This window comes from Aquarana catesbeiana, linkage group LG02 (assembly GCF_042186555.1).
Source record: "Aquarana catesbeiana isolate 2022-GZ linkage group LG02, ASM4218655v1, whole genome shotgun sequence".
Lineage (NCBI taxonomy): Eukaryota > Metazoa > Chordata > Amphibia > Anura > Ranidae > Aquarana > Aquarana catesbeiana.
In genome coordinates, this window is record NC_133325.1 from 403,185,304 (window position 1) to 403,205,952 (window position 20,649).

The window sequence follows — 20,649 nt, forward strand, 5'->3', positions numbered from 1 at the left end:
TTACCTTTCTATACATTTTCATATATAGAACTGCTGAACCTGAGGAGCGGGAGTACATTAAAAGCAGTTCTAAGAAAAGACCCCGATCCCGATCCCCATCACCAGAAGAAGACCTTAATGAATATGAAAATGAATTTGATGACAGTTACAGGTCACCTAGTGGATCAGGAAAAGAACAGTATTCAGACCAAGAGGATTCTGAAGATGGCAGAGGTTATTCTCCTGAACCCACCTATAGTTCACCAAATGTATCCAGGGACAGAGTCCTCAACTATCCCCACAAACTAAGCAAAGATCAGAAATCATCCCATAAAGAAAAGCACAAGTCAGAGACTAAAAGTCACAATCCAGAAAAAAAGAGAGAAAAACCATCTTTAAAGGAAATGCCTGACTTTCCATCCTATTCTGGAAGTAGCCGAGAGAAGCTGCCATCTCCAGAGAGCAGAGAGCACAGCCATAAAAAGGAAAAACATAGGCACACCGTTTCAAAGGACCAATCCGAGGATGCTTTGGATAGTAAAAAAATAAAGTATCATGAAAAAGCAAAATCTGATAAACATAAAATGGACCATGAAAAAGGCAGAATGTCAGAAAAGGATCATGAGCCACCACACAGAGAAAAATCGGAGAAGAGTAAAAATAAAACAAAACCGGGTGAACAAGGATCTCGGGAAAAGAAATCCATCAAGATCTCTGTTCCACCAGCAGAACCAGGCTTGGATGAGGATTTTGAGCAACCAACTATGTCTTTTGAATCCTATCTGAGCTATGACCTGCCCCAGAAAAAGAAGAAAAAAAACATTCAGAAACCGGTAGCAAGTGCACCTGAAAAGAGCAATAAGAAAGTGAGTGATGGCAGAACAGAACGTAAGGAAGTTTCCAAACATAAATCAAAGGCATCCTCTGACAGAAAGGACAAAAAGGAAGCCTCATTAGCCTTTCTAAGCAAGGTCAGATATTATGTCTTCTAGAATACTGCTTTGGTTTTGACAAGTACAGTATGAGAATCCGCTTTATTGGCCAAATATGTACAGGCATACAAGGAATTTGCCTTTGGTTTAATTTTAAAAGTTTAAAATGGCTCTCAGTGTATTTTGCATATGCGTGTGCCCACACACATACACTACTCTCAGTAAAGAGTACCTGTCACTGTCCCCAACTATCACAAGGGATGTTGTTCATCCCTTCTGATAGCAATAAAGTTGTTAAAAAATAAAAAAATTAAAGAGACAGCATGAAAAAAATGTAAATAAATAAACCGATTTAAAAAATAAATAAAAGTGCCCCCCCCCCATGCTCACATGTCGGTCCCACAAATACACTTTATTGTCAAAAGTATTGGGACACCTGCCTTTACACGCACATGAACTTTAATGGCATCCCAGTCTTATTCAGTAGGGTTCAATATTGAGTTGGCCTACCCTTTTTGCAGCTATAACATTTTCAATTCTTCTGGGAAGGCTGTCCACAAGGTTTAGGAGTGTGTCTATGGGAATGTTTGACCATTTTGACCAGAAGTGCATTTGTGAGGTCAGGCACTGATGTGGATGAGGCTTGCAGTCGCCGCTCTAATTCATCCCAAAAGTGTTCTATACGGGTTGAGGTCAGGACTCTGCAGGCCAGTCAAGTTCCTCCACCCTAAACTCGCTCATCCACGTCTTTATGGACCTTGCTTTGTGCACTAGTGCACAGTCATGTTGGAACAAGAAGGGGCCACCCCCATACTGTACCCCCAAACTGTTCGCACAAAGGTGGGAGCATGAAATTGTCCAAAATGTCTTGGTATCCTAACGCCTTAAGAGTTCCCTTCACTGGAACTAAGGGGCCAAGCTCAACCACTGAAAGACAACCCCACACCATAATCCCCCCCTCTACCAAATGATTTGGACCAGTGTACAAAGCAAGATCCATAAAGACATGGATGAGCGAGTTTGGGGTGGAGGAACTTGACTGGCCTGCACAGACCCTACGGACTTAGACTGGGGTGCCATTAAAGTTCATGTGTGTGTAAAGGCAGGTGTCCCAATACTTTTTGGTATTCCATTTATTTGGTTTACGCATATTTATACATACATAAATAAATACATACATACATACACATTGAAACAACTACCTAATATGCAAGTCTCTCAGTGTGAGATCTGTAAACATCTAAAAGCTGAAGCAGTACAAACCGTGAAAAATGACAATTGAGCAGACACGGGAAGTACATTTTTTGCTGGATTTTGTCAGTGTTAGATGTCCACTGCAAGTACTAGGAAATTAATAGGTCCTACAAATCTTAAAGGAGAAGCTTGGGTTTAACATAAAACAAACGCACATACTCACTTCTATACTGCAGCATTGGTGTGATGCTGCAGCAGTCCCACACTGGCTCTAAGAGTGAAGAGCAGTGATCATCAGTCACTCCTCCGTTTTGCCCCTCCAGCACACTTGGCTGGGGATGAGGTAGGTTTTCAGCCGTGCGCTGAGGGGCAGAGCCAGCTGTCATTCGGGCAGCTGGCTGGATCTTGATGTTATGGTCGGGATCCTTCTAGAGCCTGGAACAGTTATGCCACTTCAGCTGATAGCAGGTATTATCAGTTGATTCTAAGTCACAGAAGATCAAAAGTAAGTGCACTTCTGTGACCCACAGGGGCCTGTCAGTTTTTAAGGCGGACCTGATCGGACCAGCCATTATCCTTTTAAGGATCAGTGGATGTAAAGGAACATATGTCTGTTTACACCAGTCGATATCTACTCCAATCCGCTAAAAATAGACATATTGGTGTTCCGTTTACCATCCATCGATTGGATTAGATAAGTCAGGTGTAAACGGACAGGGGGTCCGTTTACATCCGACCACCCATAGAAAAGAGAGCGAGCTGTGTCTGCATAATCAAAGCAGACACAGACCAGCCATCTCCCTGCTCAGCGGGGATCAGTAGACAGATTCCCCACTGAGCAGGCGGAGTCCACCCTGTGTGGGAGGGACCTTATTCTTCTATCTGTGGACTGCAGAACACCTGCAAGTATATTATTGAGATGAGTTGTCCCTGTATTTCCGATACCTCCTTTTCTAAGGGGACAATGCTGCTTCCTCCATAGATACAATTAGGGTGTGTTGTCACCATAGGACAGGAAGTTTGTTACCAGAAGAATTACTTGGTGAAAATAAAGGAAAAAAATCCTGAAAAATCTAATGTAGCCACATAGTTACCTGTCTGCTGTAAAGATCCTACTGAACCTGATATTTTTCTGGGTAGTTGCTTCACAATACTCTCCTTTGTGCCATACTATTCAGCAATCATCATAGTTTTGTTGTAGTGCTTTGCAGGATGTGAATTTGGTTTGTTTGTTCTTCTACCTGTTAACAAATGGTTTTATTTTTGTGAATCATACCCCGAGCTCCCACACAATGATCTCTTAGCATGGTAATCTTATGTTCCCTGTACTTCCCAATCCGTTTCAGCTTAGTAAATCTGTGTGATTAAAAATATGTGCCATTTGAATATTGGACTGGCACAACATATCTTGAGCATCTGATTGGTTCCATAGATTTTCCGTATTATGCCAGTACTGTTAGGGTGTTATGCCTGATAATGTTACGCTATATTGTATTTATTAATCAATGTGTATTGCTATTCAAACCTGAAATGTAATGTATGGGTAGAATCAGCAGGTTCAGTCAGCAGCTTCTGAAATTCTCTACAGCAAACCCAACAGTAAGCTGACCTTAACGTGTGGTCCAAGTGAGCTGCAACAAGAGGCTAATCCAGTACATTTCATATTGCCATATATCAAAATGTAACTTTTGTTGCTATAGCTTTATATTCTGTATGTGTTATAATGCAGATAGACGAGGTTCCAGTTTTACCTGACATTCCACTACCTATGATCCAGCCAAATTATCGTCCTCTTCCTTCAATCGAACCTGTTCTGTTCTCACCTCAGAAAAAGAAAGGTAACATAGAATAATTATGTAGCTAAATGAAACTAAGTTTGCATTTGTGATGGGTATAAATGTATTATGAACCAAAACCTAATTTCTGTATTTCTTTTTAGCTCCACTTTTGTCCATTAGTGAAGAAGACGAGAGTGCTGGATTTACTGGCCGTAGATTAAACTCTAAAATGCAGGTGTATTCTGGATCTAAAACTGCCTATTTGCCGAAGATGATGTCCCTTTATGAACAGTGTATCCGTGTTCTGGCTAATAACATAGACTGTGAGTACCGTGTGAGGTTATTTATGATGTATTGGAGCCTTATAGAGACAGCATACAGAGTGGCTTTTCTGGGAAAGTAGATTTAAGTCTGGGAAAATCATGTTTTGTTTTTTTTTTTTTTTTTGTTTTTTTTCTGAAGGCATGAGGGTGCCCTTATGTAAATGTGATGATCTGCCATCTCTATGTGAATATCTGATTATCACTGTGATGAGCAGAGGTTACTGTAGTTCAGCGGTCCCCAAACTTTTGGCATTGGGGACCGGTTTCGTGAAAGAAAACTTTGCCAAGGGGCGGGAGGGCACGGTGGCGGTTGAGCTCCCTTTTGCCCTTAGCAATTGCTGGTGTTAGCGCATCGATCATCACGACACCATGGTTGATATGGTGTCAGGATGATTGAAGCGCATTTATTTATTTTATTACATTGTAATATAAAATGAAGTAGTTTAACTCACCATAATTCATCAGTTGGAACCCTGTGTCTGTCACTTGCCATTGTTGCCTGCCACAGATGCAGCTTGTCACTTGCCTGAAAGACTCACAACTTCTCTCTGCCTCCTCTCAGTGCATGAGTGGGTAAACCGGCACATGCTCAGTTGCTGGGTCCTATCCCAGAGTGAGGGCGGAACAGCAACGATGCAGACCGCGAGAGATGATGTTATCTCTCTGCTCGCCACAACTCTTAGGCTGGATTCACACCTATGCAGTTTTAGTGCTTTTTGCATTTTGCAGATTTGCATTACAGTCCATTTAACATGGTTTCCTATGGAACACGTTCTGTAGTGCAAATCTGCAAAATGCAAAAAGCACTAAAACTGCATAGGTGTGAATCCAGCCTTACAGTGCAGCCTTTGCGGCCCAGCTGCAAAGAGGGTCTGCAGCCCGGGGGTTGGGGGCCCCCGCTGTAGTTGATATGGGCTCATGTATTAGCAGACTAATAAGGCATACGTTTTCCGCATAAACTGTTACAAATTGCAAGTATTTTCACTACTCACATCATGCATTATTTACTCTTTTTTTTTTTTTTTTTCCAGCTATCTATGAAGTAGGAGGTGTACCGTATTCAGTGCTTGAGCCAGTTTTCGAGAAGTGCACCCCAGAGCAGTTGTATCGGATTGAAGAATGTAATCACGTGAGTGCTTTCTTGAGTGCATTTTAGATTATACTATGTAAGCTCGTAGGTGTTCACCTGAAAATTGGAAAACGTGGGAAAAATGCAGTCAGATAACAGAGCACGCAGAAGAATGGGTATAGTGGAAAGCTTTTGTTGAAGTTAACCAATGAACACAAAGGAAACAGAAATCTGAAAGAAAGCAAACCAATATGAGATGTATTCTGTATTTATTCCTTAGTTGTGTGTGTGTTTTTTTTTTTTTTTTTTTTTTTTTTTTTTTTTTTTGCAATGCCAGGGAAATCGATACATGCACACAAATAGTCACTGAGAGAAGTGGAGCACTGGGTTTTTATTTAAATAAGCATCTTAGAACAACAAAAATGCCTTCACATTTTTAGTACTATGGTGCGTATATGATCTTCAGGTCTGCTATGTAAAAGATTAATTTATTTCTAGCACCATTCTTATTCCTCAAATTTTTTTTCATCAAACTCTTTTCTACATTGCTGCTAGAGCTGCTTTCTTTGATTGTAGCTATCCAGCTTGGCCATTCTCAGCATGGCCTTTTGGAGTGTGATGCTTAGGTCCTGCTGGACTGGACGTTGCAGGGATAGTCTAAGCGTGACCTTCGGGCATTGGGTTCCACATAGAGCATTCTCTAGACTCTGTTCTGATAACACATTAGCTCCTGAATTGTTTTCAGAGCTGTTGGTTTTACCTCAGTGCTTGCCCTGTCTTTGAAGTCTCTCTCTGTGAGTATGCCAGTCGGTTCGAGCATCGGGAGCTACCTCATTTACCTTAATCGATGGGCCCCTTTGAATTCTCCACTTTCTGCCAGTTTCCATCACAGGATGAACTATTGTGTGGGACTGAGCACTGACAACATCCACAGGGTGCAGTATCATGCTTTCACTCTTTCCTTCCATACAGTGTCAAGGAAGCATATCTCCACTGCTGCTCCCGCTTGCAAAGAGCCATCTTGAACTCTGATGTTCTGTCTATTCTTGCTGCCTGCCTACAGTTACTTTGGTCATCTCTGGCCATCTGATCCTCATCTGCTACCAGAATCCTGGTGTATTCTGTCTTCTGAGTGCTCTTGGGCTCTATCAGGTATGGCCATTTCCTCTGCCCTTTCAGTCGAGGTTTTCACTACAGCCAAGCAGGACTTTTTTTGGCCCAAATAACCCAGTTATTTGCTGAGTCTGCAAAGGCCACAAGCGCGCTCCCCTGCTTTTCTCTGCAGATTCTGTTTGATTTAGAAGTTTCTACACAGAGAATCTGATTTTGAGTCACTCTAGTATTTGCCAGTCTAGCTTGTCCTGGATGAGTTGCACTTATCTGCTAATACTCCCAAATTAATAGAGACCATCTTAGCACTTTGTGAAGCGCTATGCACAACTCTGAAACTGGAGAATTCACCTGTTGCTTCTGCCGGTGTTGTTTCCAATCTGGGCCTATCCCCACTGTGGATCCAGCAGTGTTCTGCCTTAATCATGCAGCCAACACATTGGTGGAAAATGCAGCGGTCTTTAAAGGACCTAACCTATAAGCAGTTGGAAGCCATTTTGTGAACACTGCTCTTGCTGGTGGGTCCTGCTCTTCACCTCATGTTGGCTGTGATTTTAGTTTTGCAGACTATGGTTGACTGGTCAAAATCTCTTTAAAGGGATCTTACCACTGCTGTGGTTTGGTCTCACTATAAGAATGCTTGGAGCAAATGGATGCACCCTTAAACTTCAGTTGTGATGGTTCCGGCTTATCTCCCGCATAGGTCTTGTGTCATTACACATTCATAGGAAACAGTGGTTTAAAGTGCTGGATTGTGAAACCTGCATCTAAAAATTGTCTGGTCCGCATGGCCTTTGAGAAAAAAAGTCTGTTTGAATCTACTCTTGATATAATTGTTAAGGATGCTACTGGTGGCGAAAGCCACCATCTTCCTCAGCGGAAGAAGCCCAAGGAATAGACTGCAAAGTCTAGAAATGTCCTAGTAGTTAATCCACTCTCAGGCCTTCCTCATCAAGACTACCCAAACTTTGCCCCCAGTGGGGCTCAAAATCTAGCAAATCCTCAGACAGGTAGACATGTCTTCCTCAACATGAAGATGCCTACAATGTCTACAATGGAGGAGAAGTCTGTTGACCTTTTGTGGATGCTTGGACAGCTTGTATTTTAGATGTGCAGATGCAGGAGGTTGTATCTTAGGACTACAAAGTGGAGTTTTGCTCCATGTTCTATTCTCAGTTTCTCACTTCCAAACTCCTGTGTCACCGAAAAAAATTAGCAGATTTCTATTGAGCCTTTTGGAGTCTCCTGGACCAAGTTGTCATTACCCCAGATCTGTGATAGACTGGTTTAAATGATTTTACTCCAGCCTGTTCACCATTCCCAAACCCACATATCTTTGGATTCCAGTGCTCTGAAGGGTTTTTGTTTTTTATTTTTTGGAGGTGAGAAATTCTGCATAGACTCCACTAGGTCTGTCCTCACTTACCTTCACCAGAGAGACTTTCTGGCTTCTGTGTACATCAAGGACCCATTTTTCCAGTGCATCAGCTTTGCTTAACTGTGGGCCCCCCTATAACTACCAACTGATTGCCCTGCCATTCATCCTCTTGTCTGCACCTCAGGTGTTTACCAAGGAGTTAGTCCTAGCATTAGGTCTACTGCAGTCTCATAGTATCTCCATTGTGTGATACTTATACGATAATCTGTTGAGGAAATAGTAGGTGCAGGCTCTGTTGGACAACATAACCTTGACTGTCAAGATGATGCTGCAGTTTGGATGGTTTCTGAACCCTCAAATTGGCACTGGAACCGACTCCTTGTTCTGAGGATCTGGGTCTAGTCCTGGACACAGTTCAGGTCATTGTTTCTGCCACAGGAAAAACTTCAGATCTCAGGTTCAGGCTCCCCATTCCAGGAGTCATGCGATTCTTTTTGTATGAGAGCCTTGGGCCTGATGGTAGCCTCCTTTTTAAGGCAGTCCCATTTGCACAGATTCACTCCAAACTTCTATAAAGAAACATTCTGTCATCGGGGGGCAAGTCTATCAAGTCTTTGGACTGCCCGATATGTTTGGCACCCTGTCCCTCACCCTTTGGTTTCCCTGCCTTGGTGGCTCAGGAATCCTGCTGTGGAATTGGAATGCTTTCTGTCCAATCTTCTGTAAGATTCTCTTGAAGGATGCCAGCCTGTTGGGCTAGGGAGAAAGGAGTCCTGGGCTCCCTGTTTGTGCAGGGAGAAAGGATACTACAACCTGACTTAAAACAAGTTAATGGTACCTTTCTATTATTAAAATTACTCCCTATTTATATTACTCCTATACTAACCTGTGCTGGCACTCTCCGTTCCACACTCCCGGACACACAGAGAGCCCTGCGGGGAGCAATGTAGACTGAAGTCAATACACGGACACAGAATAATGCATCACTCGACCTTTATTTCCTGCTTCAGTATCTTAAATACAATATATTATCAAGATCTGACCGGGCAATGTTTAGAACATTAAAACCAATAGAAAAATGTCCACCCATTGCTTGTCATCATTAAAGACAAACCCACTTTCATAGAGTGGTTAATATACACTAACACCCATTATTAATTAATACACATCTTCATAAAGTATATATGTGTGTATTATTGTACAATCTTAAAGCGTAGTTCCACCCAAAAGTGGATCTTCCGCTTTAAGCACTCCTCGCCCCCTTACATTTGGCCTTTTAATTTTTTTTGGGGGGGGGGGGAGAGAGTGGGTATCTTCTTTTTAGAGGGACTTCCTGTCCCACTTCCTCCTCCTGCTTCTCGGCCGCCTAGGCGACTCCTTCCCTTCCCCTAGGTGGCCCCTCCCTCTCTGCAATCTTCTGGGACACATCACAGGTCCCAGAAGATTGCCTGGCAAATAGCAGAGCGCAAGGCGACTCGCGCCAGGCCATGAAACCGTAAGCTGTCACGGCCGGGTGTCCCAAGTTGCTATGATGGCACCGCAGAGAGGAGGGGGAGAGGAGCGAGGCTCTGGGTGGCCGCATCGCTGGACCATGGGGCAGGTGAGTGTCTTGTTTATTAAAGTGTAGCTGCTGACTTTTAATAAACTAAAAAACGGGTGGAACTCCGCTTTATGGTTTCGATTTATGTCCCAGATATATTTATCAGTATTTATAATTATATTTTGTAAACATTTCTTTTTCATACCTCCATAGTCAATGGAGAGTTAGGCAATATTCATTACCTACTGGGTTATACGCCATCTCTAGGTGAATGGACTCTGGTAGACAAAGTCTTAGACAGGAAGTGATCCACTATATAACCCCTCCCATACAGGAAGTACATCAGTTTTTTATCAGTGTCTGCAAGGTGGATGGGCACATTTGTTTGAGCTCTCTGAGCTCCAGGTCTCTAGTCCCACGAACAGTTCTTAAATGAATCAAGGGATTAACCGATCGGATCAATTTGACACAGGCTCTATATGCTTGGATAAATGGTACCCAAGCCTTGCAAAGAAGACACAAGATCCTGCAAGGTTTTGCCTGTAATGCGACCTCCGGGTGCTGGAGCTTGCTAAGTGGAATCCTGGAAACCACAGCGCTAAGGCATTCCTGCAGGGTGCTGTACAAGTCCAAGGGAGTGGACCGTAACATGAAAAGGGTACCCAGTCATTGAAGGTCCTCAAGTTACAGGAACCCGCCATGATGGGTGAAGATTGGGCTCTTATTTCCTAAGCTGCCCTGCGCCTGGACGAGTAAATGAAACTCCCTTATTTACTTATTGTGGGGTGTCCCAGTGATTGTAACAATCAGTCAAGCTAGCTAGAGGCTGGACACCTGTGTGCGGTGACCATACAGGGGAGTTTTGGGCTAGCTGTGGGTGTACCTTTTTTTTTTTTTTTTTTTTTTGCTTGAGTCTGGCTGTTTTTTACCTAAATGATGGCACACATCGGTGCATTTCTTCTCTTGGTTCGCCAGGTCCATTCTCAAAAGTCTGTCCTGCTATGCTCAGCAGTTTGTTTGGCGGCCATGTTACACACAGCTTCGCCATAGGCGTTGTGCGCACTCCAAGCCACAGATGCGCCGTAGCCTAATTGGGGTGCACAGAGATTTGCATCATATGTGAATACAGCCGTCAGCTGTGCACACGCATGCGCAGAACATTCCGGCACACAGCCAGCTTATTTAAGCTGTGTGTAGGCCAAGCATGCAGTGCTTCCAGAAGGCAGCTGTGGGACGCAGAGCAGGCTCTGAACCAGGCATTTGCAGCGGTTCATTTCTCCTTACCCGGGTCACGTGAGTCACAAGGTGTTGCTTGGCAGGCTAAGGTGCTTAGCAGGATTGTTGCATAGGGGCTTGGTGAGCCCTATTAAGGGGTCTATCTTCTGAGGTGTGTTAATACTACACCCAGGTACTCCCTTTTTGTGGCTTGTAAATGTCTTCAGAAACGAGGAGCGGGACTAACACTACAGCAAAGGGCACACCTATGTCGTCAGTAGCTCCTGATTAACCTAGTTGTATCCCTAGTGTTTTAATCCTGACAACAGGATTTTTGTTTCTCCTAAGAGGTTTTCCCTTTTATATCCATGGATGAAAAGTTCATTAAAAAGTGGAGCATGCCAGCCGTAGATGCAGCAGTCTCCTCCTTAAACAAGAACTTAACTTGTCCGGTGGATAATGCACAGGGCTTGAAAGACCTTGTTGACAATAAACTGGAGTCATTATTAAAGGCTTCCTTTTCTTTGGCTAGTTCAGCTATTCAGCCCGCTGTTGCAGCAATTGGTATCTGCCAAGTCCGTAAATCAGGTCAGAAGAATGATCTTGTTGAAAATAAATACCCCTTTCACACTGAGGCGCTTTACAGGCGATATAGCGTTAAAAATAGCACCTGTAAAGCGCCTCTCATGTCACGCCAATGTGAAAGCCCAAATGCTTGCACACTGGAGAGGTGTGCTGGCAGGACGTCAAAAAAGTCCTGCAAGCAGCTTCTTTGAGGTGCTTTAGGAGCGGTGTATACACCGCTCCTAAAGCGCCCCTGCCCATTAAATTTAGCAGCGCTTTGAATCCTTTTTCGCCCATTAGCAGGGGTTAAAAGTGCCCCGCTAGCGGCCGAAAACGCAGCTAAAAATAACAGCGCTTTACTGCCGGCACCCAGGGGCTGTGAGTGTGAAAGGGCTCTTAGACAGATATTTCTCAAGCGCTGTTTTTTGCTGTTGATGCCTTAAAGCAGTGGTCATCAACCCTGTCCTCAGGGCCCACTAACAGGCCAGGTTTTATGTATTACCTTGGGGAGATGCAGACTAGAATACTGCAATCACTGAGCAGCAAATGATATCACCTGTGATGTATTTCAGTTATCTTGCAAACCTGGCCTGTTAGTGGCCCCTGAGGACAGGGTTGATGACCACTGCCTCAAAGGATTCAATACAGAAGGTTTGTCGTTTGGCTCTCTTGTCTGTACATATGCGCAGACTTTTGTGGCTTAAGAACTGGTCAGCCGAGCTTCCTTGTAAGAAGTTATTGTCAGATTTCCCCTTTCATGGGGAACGTTTGTTTGGTGATGATTTGGACAAATATATCCAAAAGATTTCTGGAGGGAAGAGTTCTCTACTTCCGGTGAAGAGAAGCACCAGGCGTCCCCCGTTTAAAACCTCAGGGACTGCTTCCTCAGGTGTCTCAGCGCCAAGGCGGTTCCGCCGCCAACAGGGTGCTAGAGCCAGGGGCAGGGCCAGAAAAAGCCCTGGGTCCAAAGCTCTTATAAACCTGGCACCAAGCCCTCCTTTTGAGGGGACGCCCCCACTCTATCGGGTGGGGGGGGGGGTGCTGCACTTTGCAGACATTTGGAGAACAGTGGTTCAGGACGAGTGGGTCACTTCGACTATATCCCGCGGTTACAAGCTGGAGTTACGGGGGGGTTCTCCCTCAGAGGTTTCTAAGATCCAACGTTCCCTCGGATCCTGCAAAAAAAGAAACTTGCTGTTTCAGGCACTACATCAAGGAGTAATTGTACAGGTTCCTGTATCCAAAAGGGGCGCAGGGTTTTATTCAAACCTGTTTATGGTTCAAAAAACAAACTGGGACACAAGGCCCATTTTGGAACTAAGATCCTTGAAGCAGTATCTATCTCCTAATCCAGTCCTTTTCGGATGGAGTCTGTCCGCTCAGTTGTAGCCTCGCTCCAGATGGGAGACCTTCTAGCCTCCGTTGATATAAAGGACGCGTATTTACACGTACCTATCTTTCAGCCTCAGAGGTTCCTGCGATTTGCAGTAGAGGAACGTCATTTTCAGTTTGTGGCTCTACTCTTTGGGCTTGCCAAAGCTCCCTGGGTGTTCACAAAGATCCTAGCACCAGTACTGGGTATTTTAAGGGCCCAAGGGATCTTGGTGCTCGAGTATCTGGACGACCTCCTGTTCAGAGATCACTCACTACAAGCTCTAGAACAGAGCATAACCTGCACAGTGCAGTATTTGGAAAACTTAGGCTGGGTCATAAATACCGGAAAGTCAACCTTGAGACCAGCTCAAAGTCTGAAGTATTTAGGTCTGATCCTAGATACGGTCCAAGGGTATTTTTGCCACTCATAAGAATCTGTGCCCTGAAGGATCAGGTGCGTCAGATAAAGGGCACCAGACAACACTCCATTCGGTGCTGTATGAGTCTTCTGAGAAGGACAGTGTCCTCCTTCGAGGCAGTGCCCTATGCCCAGTTCCATTTCAGGCCTATACAACAAGACATCTTGTTGGCTTGGAACAGAAGAGGACAAGTCCTGGATTATCCAATGTTCTTATCTCCTCGGGCACGCTTGAGGCTAAACTGGTGGTTGCGGGATCAGAACCTGCGAAAGGGAAGATCCTTCCTTCCGATAACTTGGAGAGTACTGACTACAGATGCCAGTCTCTCAGGCTGGGGAGTGACCCTAGAGGGGCTCACAGCTCAGGGGAAATTGTCAAGGACAGAACAGATCCTGCCCATCAATGTCCTGGAGTTACGGGCAGTACGTCTGACCCTACGGTCCTGAACGGTGGAGCTTCAGGACTGCCCTATCAGGGTTCAGTCCGACAATGCCACTGCAGTGGCCTATATAAACCACCAAGGCAGTACCAGGAGTCTTTCAGCTCGGAAGGAGGTGAACCACATACTAGCCTGGGCAGAGGGACATGTGCCGATTCAATCGGCAGTCCAAATCCCGGGAGTAGAGAACTGGAAGGCAGATTATCTCAGCTGCCAGCAGATCTGCCCGGGGGATCTGTTAAATCTGTTTCCCAGACATGGTAAAATTCCACTTAAAAGTGTACTTGGTATAAATTACACAAAAGAATGTTATTCTTTGATAGTGGAAACAGTGCATTTAAAAAGAAAGGGAATTGTTATTATTGAAATTAGGGTGTGATATTGAGATCACTTGAGTATTTCTGATATGGGGTTACTTTAAATTAGGATGAGGTTGCTAATTATAATACAGCTGCCATAATACTTAGCAAAGCCAAGATGGATGGAATACATGAGAAGTTTTTCTACAAAAAATTAAACTTAGGTCTGATAACTTGATGTGCGGTCCTGTTAGGATGGATGCCACCTGCAGCCAGCTGTTTGATAGTTTTGATCTGGCTGATTTTTTAGTTTTTTCATATACAGTGCCTTGCAAAAGTATTCACCCCCTTGGCATTTTTCGTGTTTTGTTGCCTCACAACCTGAAATTAACATAGATTGTTTGAGGATTTGCATCATTTAATTTACAGAACATGCCCACAACTTTGAAGATATTTGTTGTTTGCTTCACAATAAAAAAAACAGGACAACATAACAGAAAAAGTCAATGTGCATAACTATTCACCCCCCTAAAGTCAATACTTTTGTAGAGCCACCTTTTGCGGCTATCACAGCTCCAAGTCTCTTTGGATAAGTCTCTATGAGCTTGCCACATCTTACCACTGGGATTTTTGCCCATTCCTCCTTGCAAAACTGCTCCAGCTCCTTCAAGTTGGATGGTTTGCACTTGTGAACAGCAATCTTTAAGTCTGACCACAGATTTTCTATTGGATTAAGGTCTGGGCTTTGACTAGGCCATTCCAATACATTTACATGTTCCCCTTAAACCACTTAAGTGTTGCTTTAGCAGTGTGTTTGGGGTCATTGTCCTGCTGGAAGGTGAACCTCCGTCCTAGCCTCAAATCACACACACACACACACACACACACACACACACACACACACACACACACACACACACACACACACACACACACACACACACACACACACACACACACACACACACACACACAGTAGTACAGGTTTTGCTCAAGAATATCCCTGTATTTAGCACCATCCATCTTTCCCTCAACTCTGACCAGTTTCCCGGTCCCAATTGCTGAAAAACATCCCCACAGTGAAACATGGTGGTGGCATCATCATGCTGTGGGGATGTTTTTGGTGTTCTTTGGGTGATGGGATGTGTTGGGTTTGCGCCAGACATAGCGTTTTCTTTGATGGCCAAAAAGTTCAATTTTAGTCTCATCGGACCAGAGCACCTTCCTCCATACATTTTGGGAGTCTCCCACATGCCTTTTCGCAAACTCAGAGCGTGCCATTTTGTTTTTTGCTGAAAGTAATGGCTTTCTTCTGGCCACTCTACCATAAAGCCCAACTCTATGGAGCATACGGCTTATTGTCGGCCTATGTACAGATACTCCAGTCTCTGCTGTGGAACTCTGCATCTCCTCCAGGGTTACCTTAGGTCTCTATGCTGCCTCTCTGATTAATGCCCTCCTTGCCCGGTCCGTGAGTTTTGGTGTGCGGCCGTCTCTTGGCAGGTTTGCTGTTGTGCCATGTTCTTTCCATTTGGTTATGGTAGATTTGATGGTGCTCCTAGGGATCATCAAAGATTTGGATATTTTTTTTATAACCTAACCCTGACTTGTACTTCTCAACAACATTGTGTCAGGGCTGGGCTCAGCCCTTCCTTCTCTGAGCTGGCCGCTCAGCTGTCGGCTAATTGCCAGCTCCCATCTCTCTCCACAGTTACTCAGCTGTTGTTGATATCTTGCTCGTCAGTCCTGCTTACTTAAGTTGTCCAGTCCAGAGGAGCTCTGCCTTCGCCTTGGTCAATATCACAAGAAACATCTCCTGCATTCCTGTTTAAAGACTGGCTTTGCTGACATCCCCTCTGGCTCCGGATCCTGCTTGCTGTTCCACTACTTTGATCCCTGGCTTATGGCTTGGCTGACTATCCGCTCCGGTTACTGAACTTTGGCTATGTTTTGACTACGTTTGTTCTTTTTACTTTTATTATTAAACAAGTGTGATTTAACTGTACTTTTGTCTCAGTCTAATTTCATGGTTTCTGACACATTGTCCCTTACTTGTTTGGAGAGTTCCTTGGTCTTCATGGCAGTGTTTGGTTAGTGGTGCCTCTTTCTTAGGTGTTGCAGCCTCTGGGGCCTTTCAAAAAGGTGTGTATATGTAATGACAGATCATGTGACATTTAGATTGCACACAGGTGGACATCATTTCACTAATTATGTGACTTCTGAAGGTAATTGGTTGCACCAGAGCTTTTCATGGGCTTCATAACAAAGGGGGTGAATACATACGCACATGCCAATTATCAGTTTTTTATTTCTGAGAAAATTTTTATGCATATATTTTTCTAATTTTAATTCACCAACTTAGACTATTGTGTTCTGATCCATCACATATATAGTTCAGATTTAAAAAAAATTGAACTAAAGGCTGTAATGTAACAAAATAGAGTTAAAAGGCCAAGGGGGGAAGGGGGGGGTGAATACTTTTGCAAGGCACTGTATATCTTCCTATTTTGGTGACAACATTCTCTTGATTTCTTTACCAATGTCACAAGTGAGAGGAACTTATTAGAAATCTTCATAATATGATTCACAGACAGCAATCAAAACGTGATTTTAAACTGATTCAAGGACGCATCCTGAATAGTTCTAGTTTACCTGCCTTTTTACTTCTGTAAGCTGACTATATTTTTTGTAGGTATTAGTGGAAGACACAGATCAACTCTGGAGGAATCATTGTCAGCGAGACTTCAAAAAAGAGAATCCAGGAGAATATGAGTCCTGGAGAGAATTGTACCTTCGATTGCATGAGGCCCGAGAAAGGAGGCTTCAAACCTTAACTGAAAACATTCGCTCTGCCCATGCAAATAAGCCAAAAGGTAATGCAGCTTATTTTAAACTATAGAATAAAATATAATCAGTGCAAATAACGGCTAAAAAATATGTGCAAATATCCCACAATACCTTTTATTTGTTTTGTTTTTTGTTTATTATTTTACTCAGTTACAATATGTATGAGTGATTGTGCTGCACCTGTTATTTGCACTTTATTCTAAACTACTGCATTTAGATTCTGGCACTTTGGCTACAGCAGTTAACACTTTGCTTCTTGCACCTTTTTACTGAATAAGCCCATGACAGAAGAAGTGTTTGCATGCATGTGTGCGCAAGGAACAACAAGCTGCCAATGGTCCAAAGCACAAAATATATGGAATACACAAAACATGCATTTTGACGAGACATATCTCACCTGTTTATCATTTCAGCTGTGCTTTAATGCCAGTCCTGTCCATTTAAAGAAAACTAGCCACAAATGGGCATTTTGTACCAGCTTGAATATTGAAGTTTGTATTCTTAAGATAGTGCAGCTTTAACTCTCAGGGGATAGGTATTTTCCATATTATTTTGTTGTATTTTCTCCCTCTCAGTGAATAAGTTCCACAGCTCACTGTCTAGTTGTAAGGCCCCCACAGAGGCCGTCTTAACTGCTGCCTCAACATTGTGCTGATTTAATACTTTTCAAACTAAGGTACCATCAGGTTTACATGAAAGAAAACTGAAGGCTTTGTTATTCAGCAGCTTTTCTGACTTAAGCTGGCCATAGATGGTTCATTTGACAAGCAGATTCCTCCGTCCACACAAACAAGGTGGATGGAGGTCTCCCAACCACTGAGTCATTCTGTCAGAATACACAGGGCTGCAGCCACTGATCAACAAAGTTTTCCAGCTTCTTCATTTGACAGAAGTCCATTTAACAATTTTATTCTGTGGAACAGGGACAGCCACACACTGATCATAATTTGGCCTCCCCTGTTGAACCAGCTAAATGTCAATCCGTCTATAGCCAGCCCTCTTACAGGGTTCCCCAAAACAAACAATTGGAAGGGAGAGTATGAGGTATGGCCAACAGGTTATATGTAGACCTAGAAATTGGCTGAAAGCTCTACAAAGCTTTCAGGCTCCAGGACTCAGACCAGAATGTATTAACATTGGAGAAAACAAAATTACTATTTCTTAGTTGTACACAGGATACAGAGGACTTCATATTTATGAGTACTTGGGTTATGTTGCCACCTTGAGGTGAGTGGGCACTTGCCAAAAAAGGCAGAAATCCCATCCAGGCATACCCCTCCAGCTCATTTAAACTTCAGTTTTTAGCTGGTGTTCTTACGTGATGAATGGGCCTACAGATGTCTCCTGGATAGCACCTTTCAGGGACTTAGTTCCTGATTTTCTGGCCTATTCCTAATATTCCTGCTGGGGTAGGGGAGGGCTTCATTAAGGTTGGTTGCTACAGTCAGATGGCCAAGAAGGACTGTACCTGGACACTGCATGCAAAAAATTGGGTTGGCCTGTAATTTTGCCAATTGTCACTGACTCCTGCAGGCAGCGATCTCCAAGGTAGTGCATTCAGTGACTTTGCTGACAGGGTACTTTACAGGTCCAGGGCAGTGATCCCCCTGAAGGAGAGTAGAGTTCCCGACAGCCCTGCAGGGCATGGTTGTTGTGAAGGGTGAATATTAGCTCTCCTGGTGGCCTGGTGAGTGCCTCTAATATAGTGGAGCATGTAGCAGTTTTTTACCCAAGAAGTGTTGGGTTTTTTTGTGCAAAGTGATATAGTGTGTTGGTATAGCTCAACAGGGATGGACCGGTCCCCAGGCCACAGAAACAAATGCAACCTGTCTCCTGGTATACAAGGGGTTCGCTGGCTGTTGACCTGGCCATTTTCTACTTGAATAAGACTCTGATGATCCCACTGAATGAGGTCCTTAAAGACCCCACAGATGGGGTTGGTATCCCACTTTAAGACATCCTCTCTGGTGGGAGCAGCTCTGTAGCTTGTGGTGGGTGTTTGACAGACCCTTCAGAGAATCTGACCTAAAAAGCCGGTAAACTACTGTCCTGCACGGGATTTATCTGTTTTGAAAAAACGTTAGTAAGCTCAACTGCCTCTAAACTACTATAAATAACTGAGTGTACATGTACACATAAGATAACATAGAGGAGAGTTCAAGGGCTGCTAAAAAATGCCCTAACTGCTCCTAAAAGTGAGTTTAGCAGCTGCAGTGTACATGAAGCCTAAATTGTGCAATATTTCCTCGCGTTAACCTATCCTACTCTGGGTTAAAACCACAATTCCAGTGCTGTAAATTCAGTGCAAATACAGTGGGTAATAGCAGCAATTCCTGATGTATCCCATATGGAGATTGATACCACACTCCCAGTGCTGTCAATCCAACCATACAGATGCCTTTTTAAGGAGTCCACAACAACAAAATGAAAAATGTCCAACATTCATAAATTTCTTAATCCGTGTGATTCAACCTGTTGGTTGTTCATGCTAATTTTGTGTTGTGGGCTGCATTTTGGATTTTTTTTTTCAGTCTGGTGTAGAGATGTTTCTGGCTTTAAGTGCCATTAAGGAACAAATTTTGGCCTTAGCTTTTCTGTCAGATAAATCCATCTCATTTCATGTCTCTGTAGGACCTTAACTTGGTCTTGTCTATTTTGTAGACTTCTCCTTTTGAACCTTTCTAAAAGATTACCTTTTAGAAAGGTTGTCTTTCTACCACAAGGCTGTCTTTTTTTTTTTTTTTTTTAAGCTGAGTTCACCTTAGGTCACAGGAGCTCGGAGTTGGCTGTGCTTTTTTTTTGTTTTTCTGCAAGGACCCTTTTTTGTGTTTTCCCTAGGATAAGGTGGTGTTGAGGCATCAGTCTGCTTTTCTACAGAAGGTGGTTTCTTTGTTCCACCTCAATCATATTTTGTGTTGCCATCTTTGTGTCACCAATCCTAAGAATCATAGGGAGAAGGTGTTTTCGCTCTTTCAGTGTTCTTCAAGCTGTTTGAATTTATCTGAAGTCTACAGCTTTGTTTTGACAGTATGATTCCCTGTTGGTCCTGCTTGAGGGTGCTTACAAGGTCAGGCTGCTTGTCAATCCACGATTTATTTCCAGGTGGATTTGTCAGCTTGTTTATCAGACCTGATTGCTGTGTTGCCCACCACTGATGTTCGGTGCTTTGGGACCTGCCAAGTAGTCATGAAAATGAAGTCCTGTGATGTTGGAAAAAAAAATAGGATTTTTGGTTTACCTATAAAATCCTTTTCTTGGTGTACATCACAGGGAACAGATCACTTCCCTCATTGCTTGCTACAAAACTGAGGTTTAAGAAGCTTAGTTGAGCTGGGAGGGGTTATGTCTGGGTGGAGATACCTTCCTTTATCAACTAGTGTTCATTCACTTGAAGGTGGCAGCATAACCAAAGTTGTCATGAATATGAAGTCCTCTGTGTCCTGTGATGTAGTCCAAGAAAAGGATTTTTGCAGGGAAACAAAAATTCTAATGTTTTTTCAACATTAGTCCAGTCCCTGGAGCCCCTCACCATGTGCAGAAGAGAAACCTACTGTAGGTGACACACATACCTAGGTGTCCACAATTCTGCAAGCCAGTTTCTCACAGCTATACATACATACATACATACATACATACATACATACATAATACAGTATTATGGAGTCAACTGCAAATAATTCTCTGGGCCTCACAGTGATTTTGCCAGTAATCATAATGCCCCTTTATTGTTTCTGAATACAGTACGACAAGCAAAAATGGCCTTTGTAAATACAGAGGTGAAACCCCCACGAGATGTGCGCAGAAGACAAGAAAAGTTTGGAACTGGAGCGGCAGTTGTCAATGAGAAGATCAGGTATGGGGGTAAAATGATTAGGTAATCAGATGTATTCAGACAGCATAAAGTAAAATTCCTGACCATGATATGTTTATCTCAATTTAGGATTAAGCCGTTTACTCCATTTAGCAGCAGCAGCATTAGTAGTAGTAACAACCATGTGGCCTCTGAGGAGTCACGCTCATATGAAGAACCTAGCACCAGCTGTACCGTGTCACCACCACCACCGAGCAGTGTTCAATCTGGACATCATGATTCACGTAAACCACAAGTCAAGAGTAAGTTCCTATGAGATAAGTAGCGAAAAAGCAAGTCCTACATTATTTTTTTTCTCCTGTTTCTAAGCAAAAATGC

General features: G+C 43.4%; 1 protein-coding gene across 1 annotated transcript in view; it reads left to right on the forward strand.

The window, feature by feature from the left end:
• ELOA (elongin A) overlaps positions 1-20,649 on the forward strand; it is a 46,706-nt gene that overhangs the window by 17,394 nt on the left and 8,663 nt on the right. The window contains exons 4-10 of the mRNA XM_073615298.1: positions 29-950; positions 3,835-3,943; positions 4,045-4,206; positions 5,238-5,335; positions 16,306-16,486; positions 20,202-20,313; positions 20,401-20,573. Coding sequence (XP_073471399.1) covers positions 29-950; positions 3,835-3,943; positions 4,045-4,206; positions 5,238-5,335; positions 16,306-16,486; positions 20,202-20,313; positions 20,401-20,573 — 1,757 coding nt within the window. The remainder of the gene's footprint in view (positions 1-28; positions 951-3,834; positions 3,944-4,044; positions 4,207-5,237; positions 5,336-16,305; positions 16,487-20,201; positions 20,314-20,400; positions 20,574-20,649) is intronic.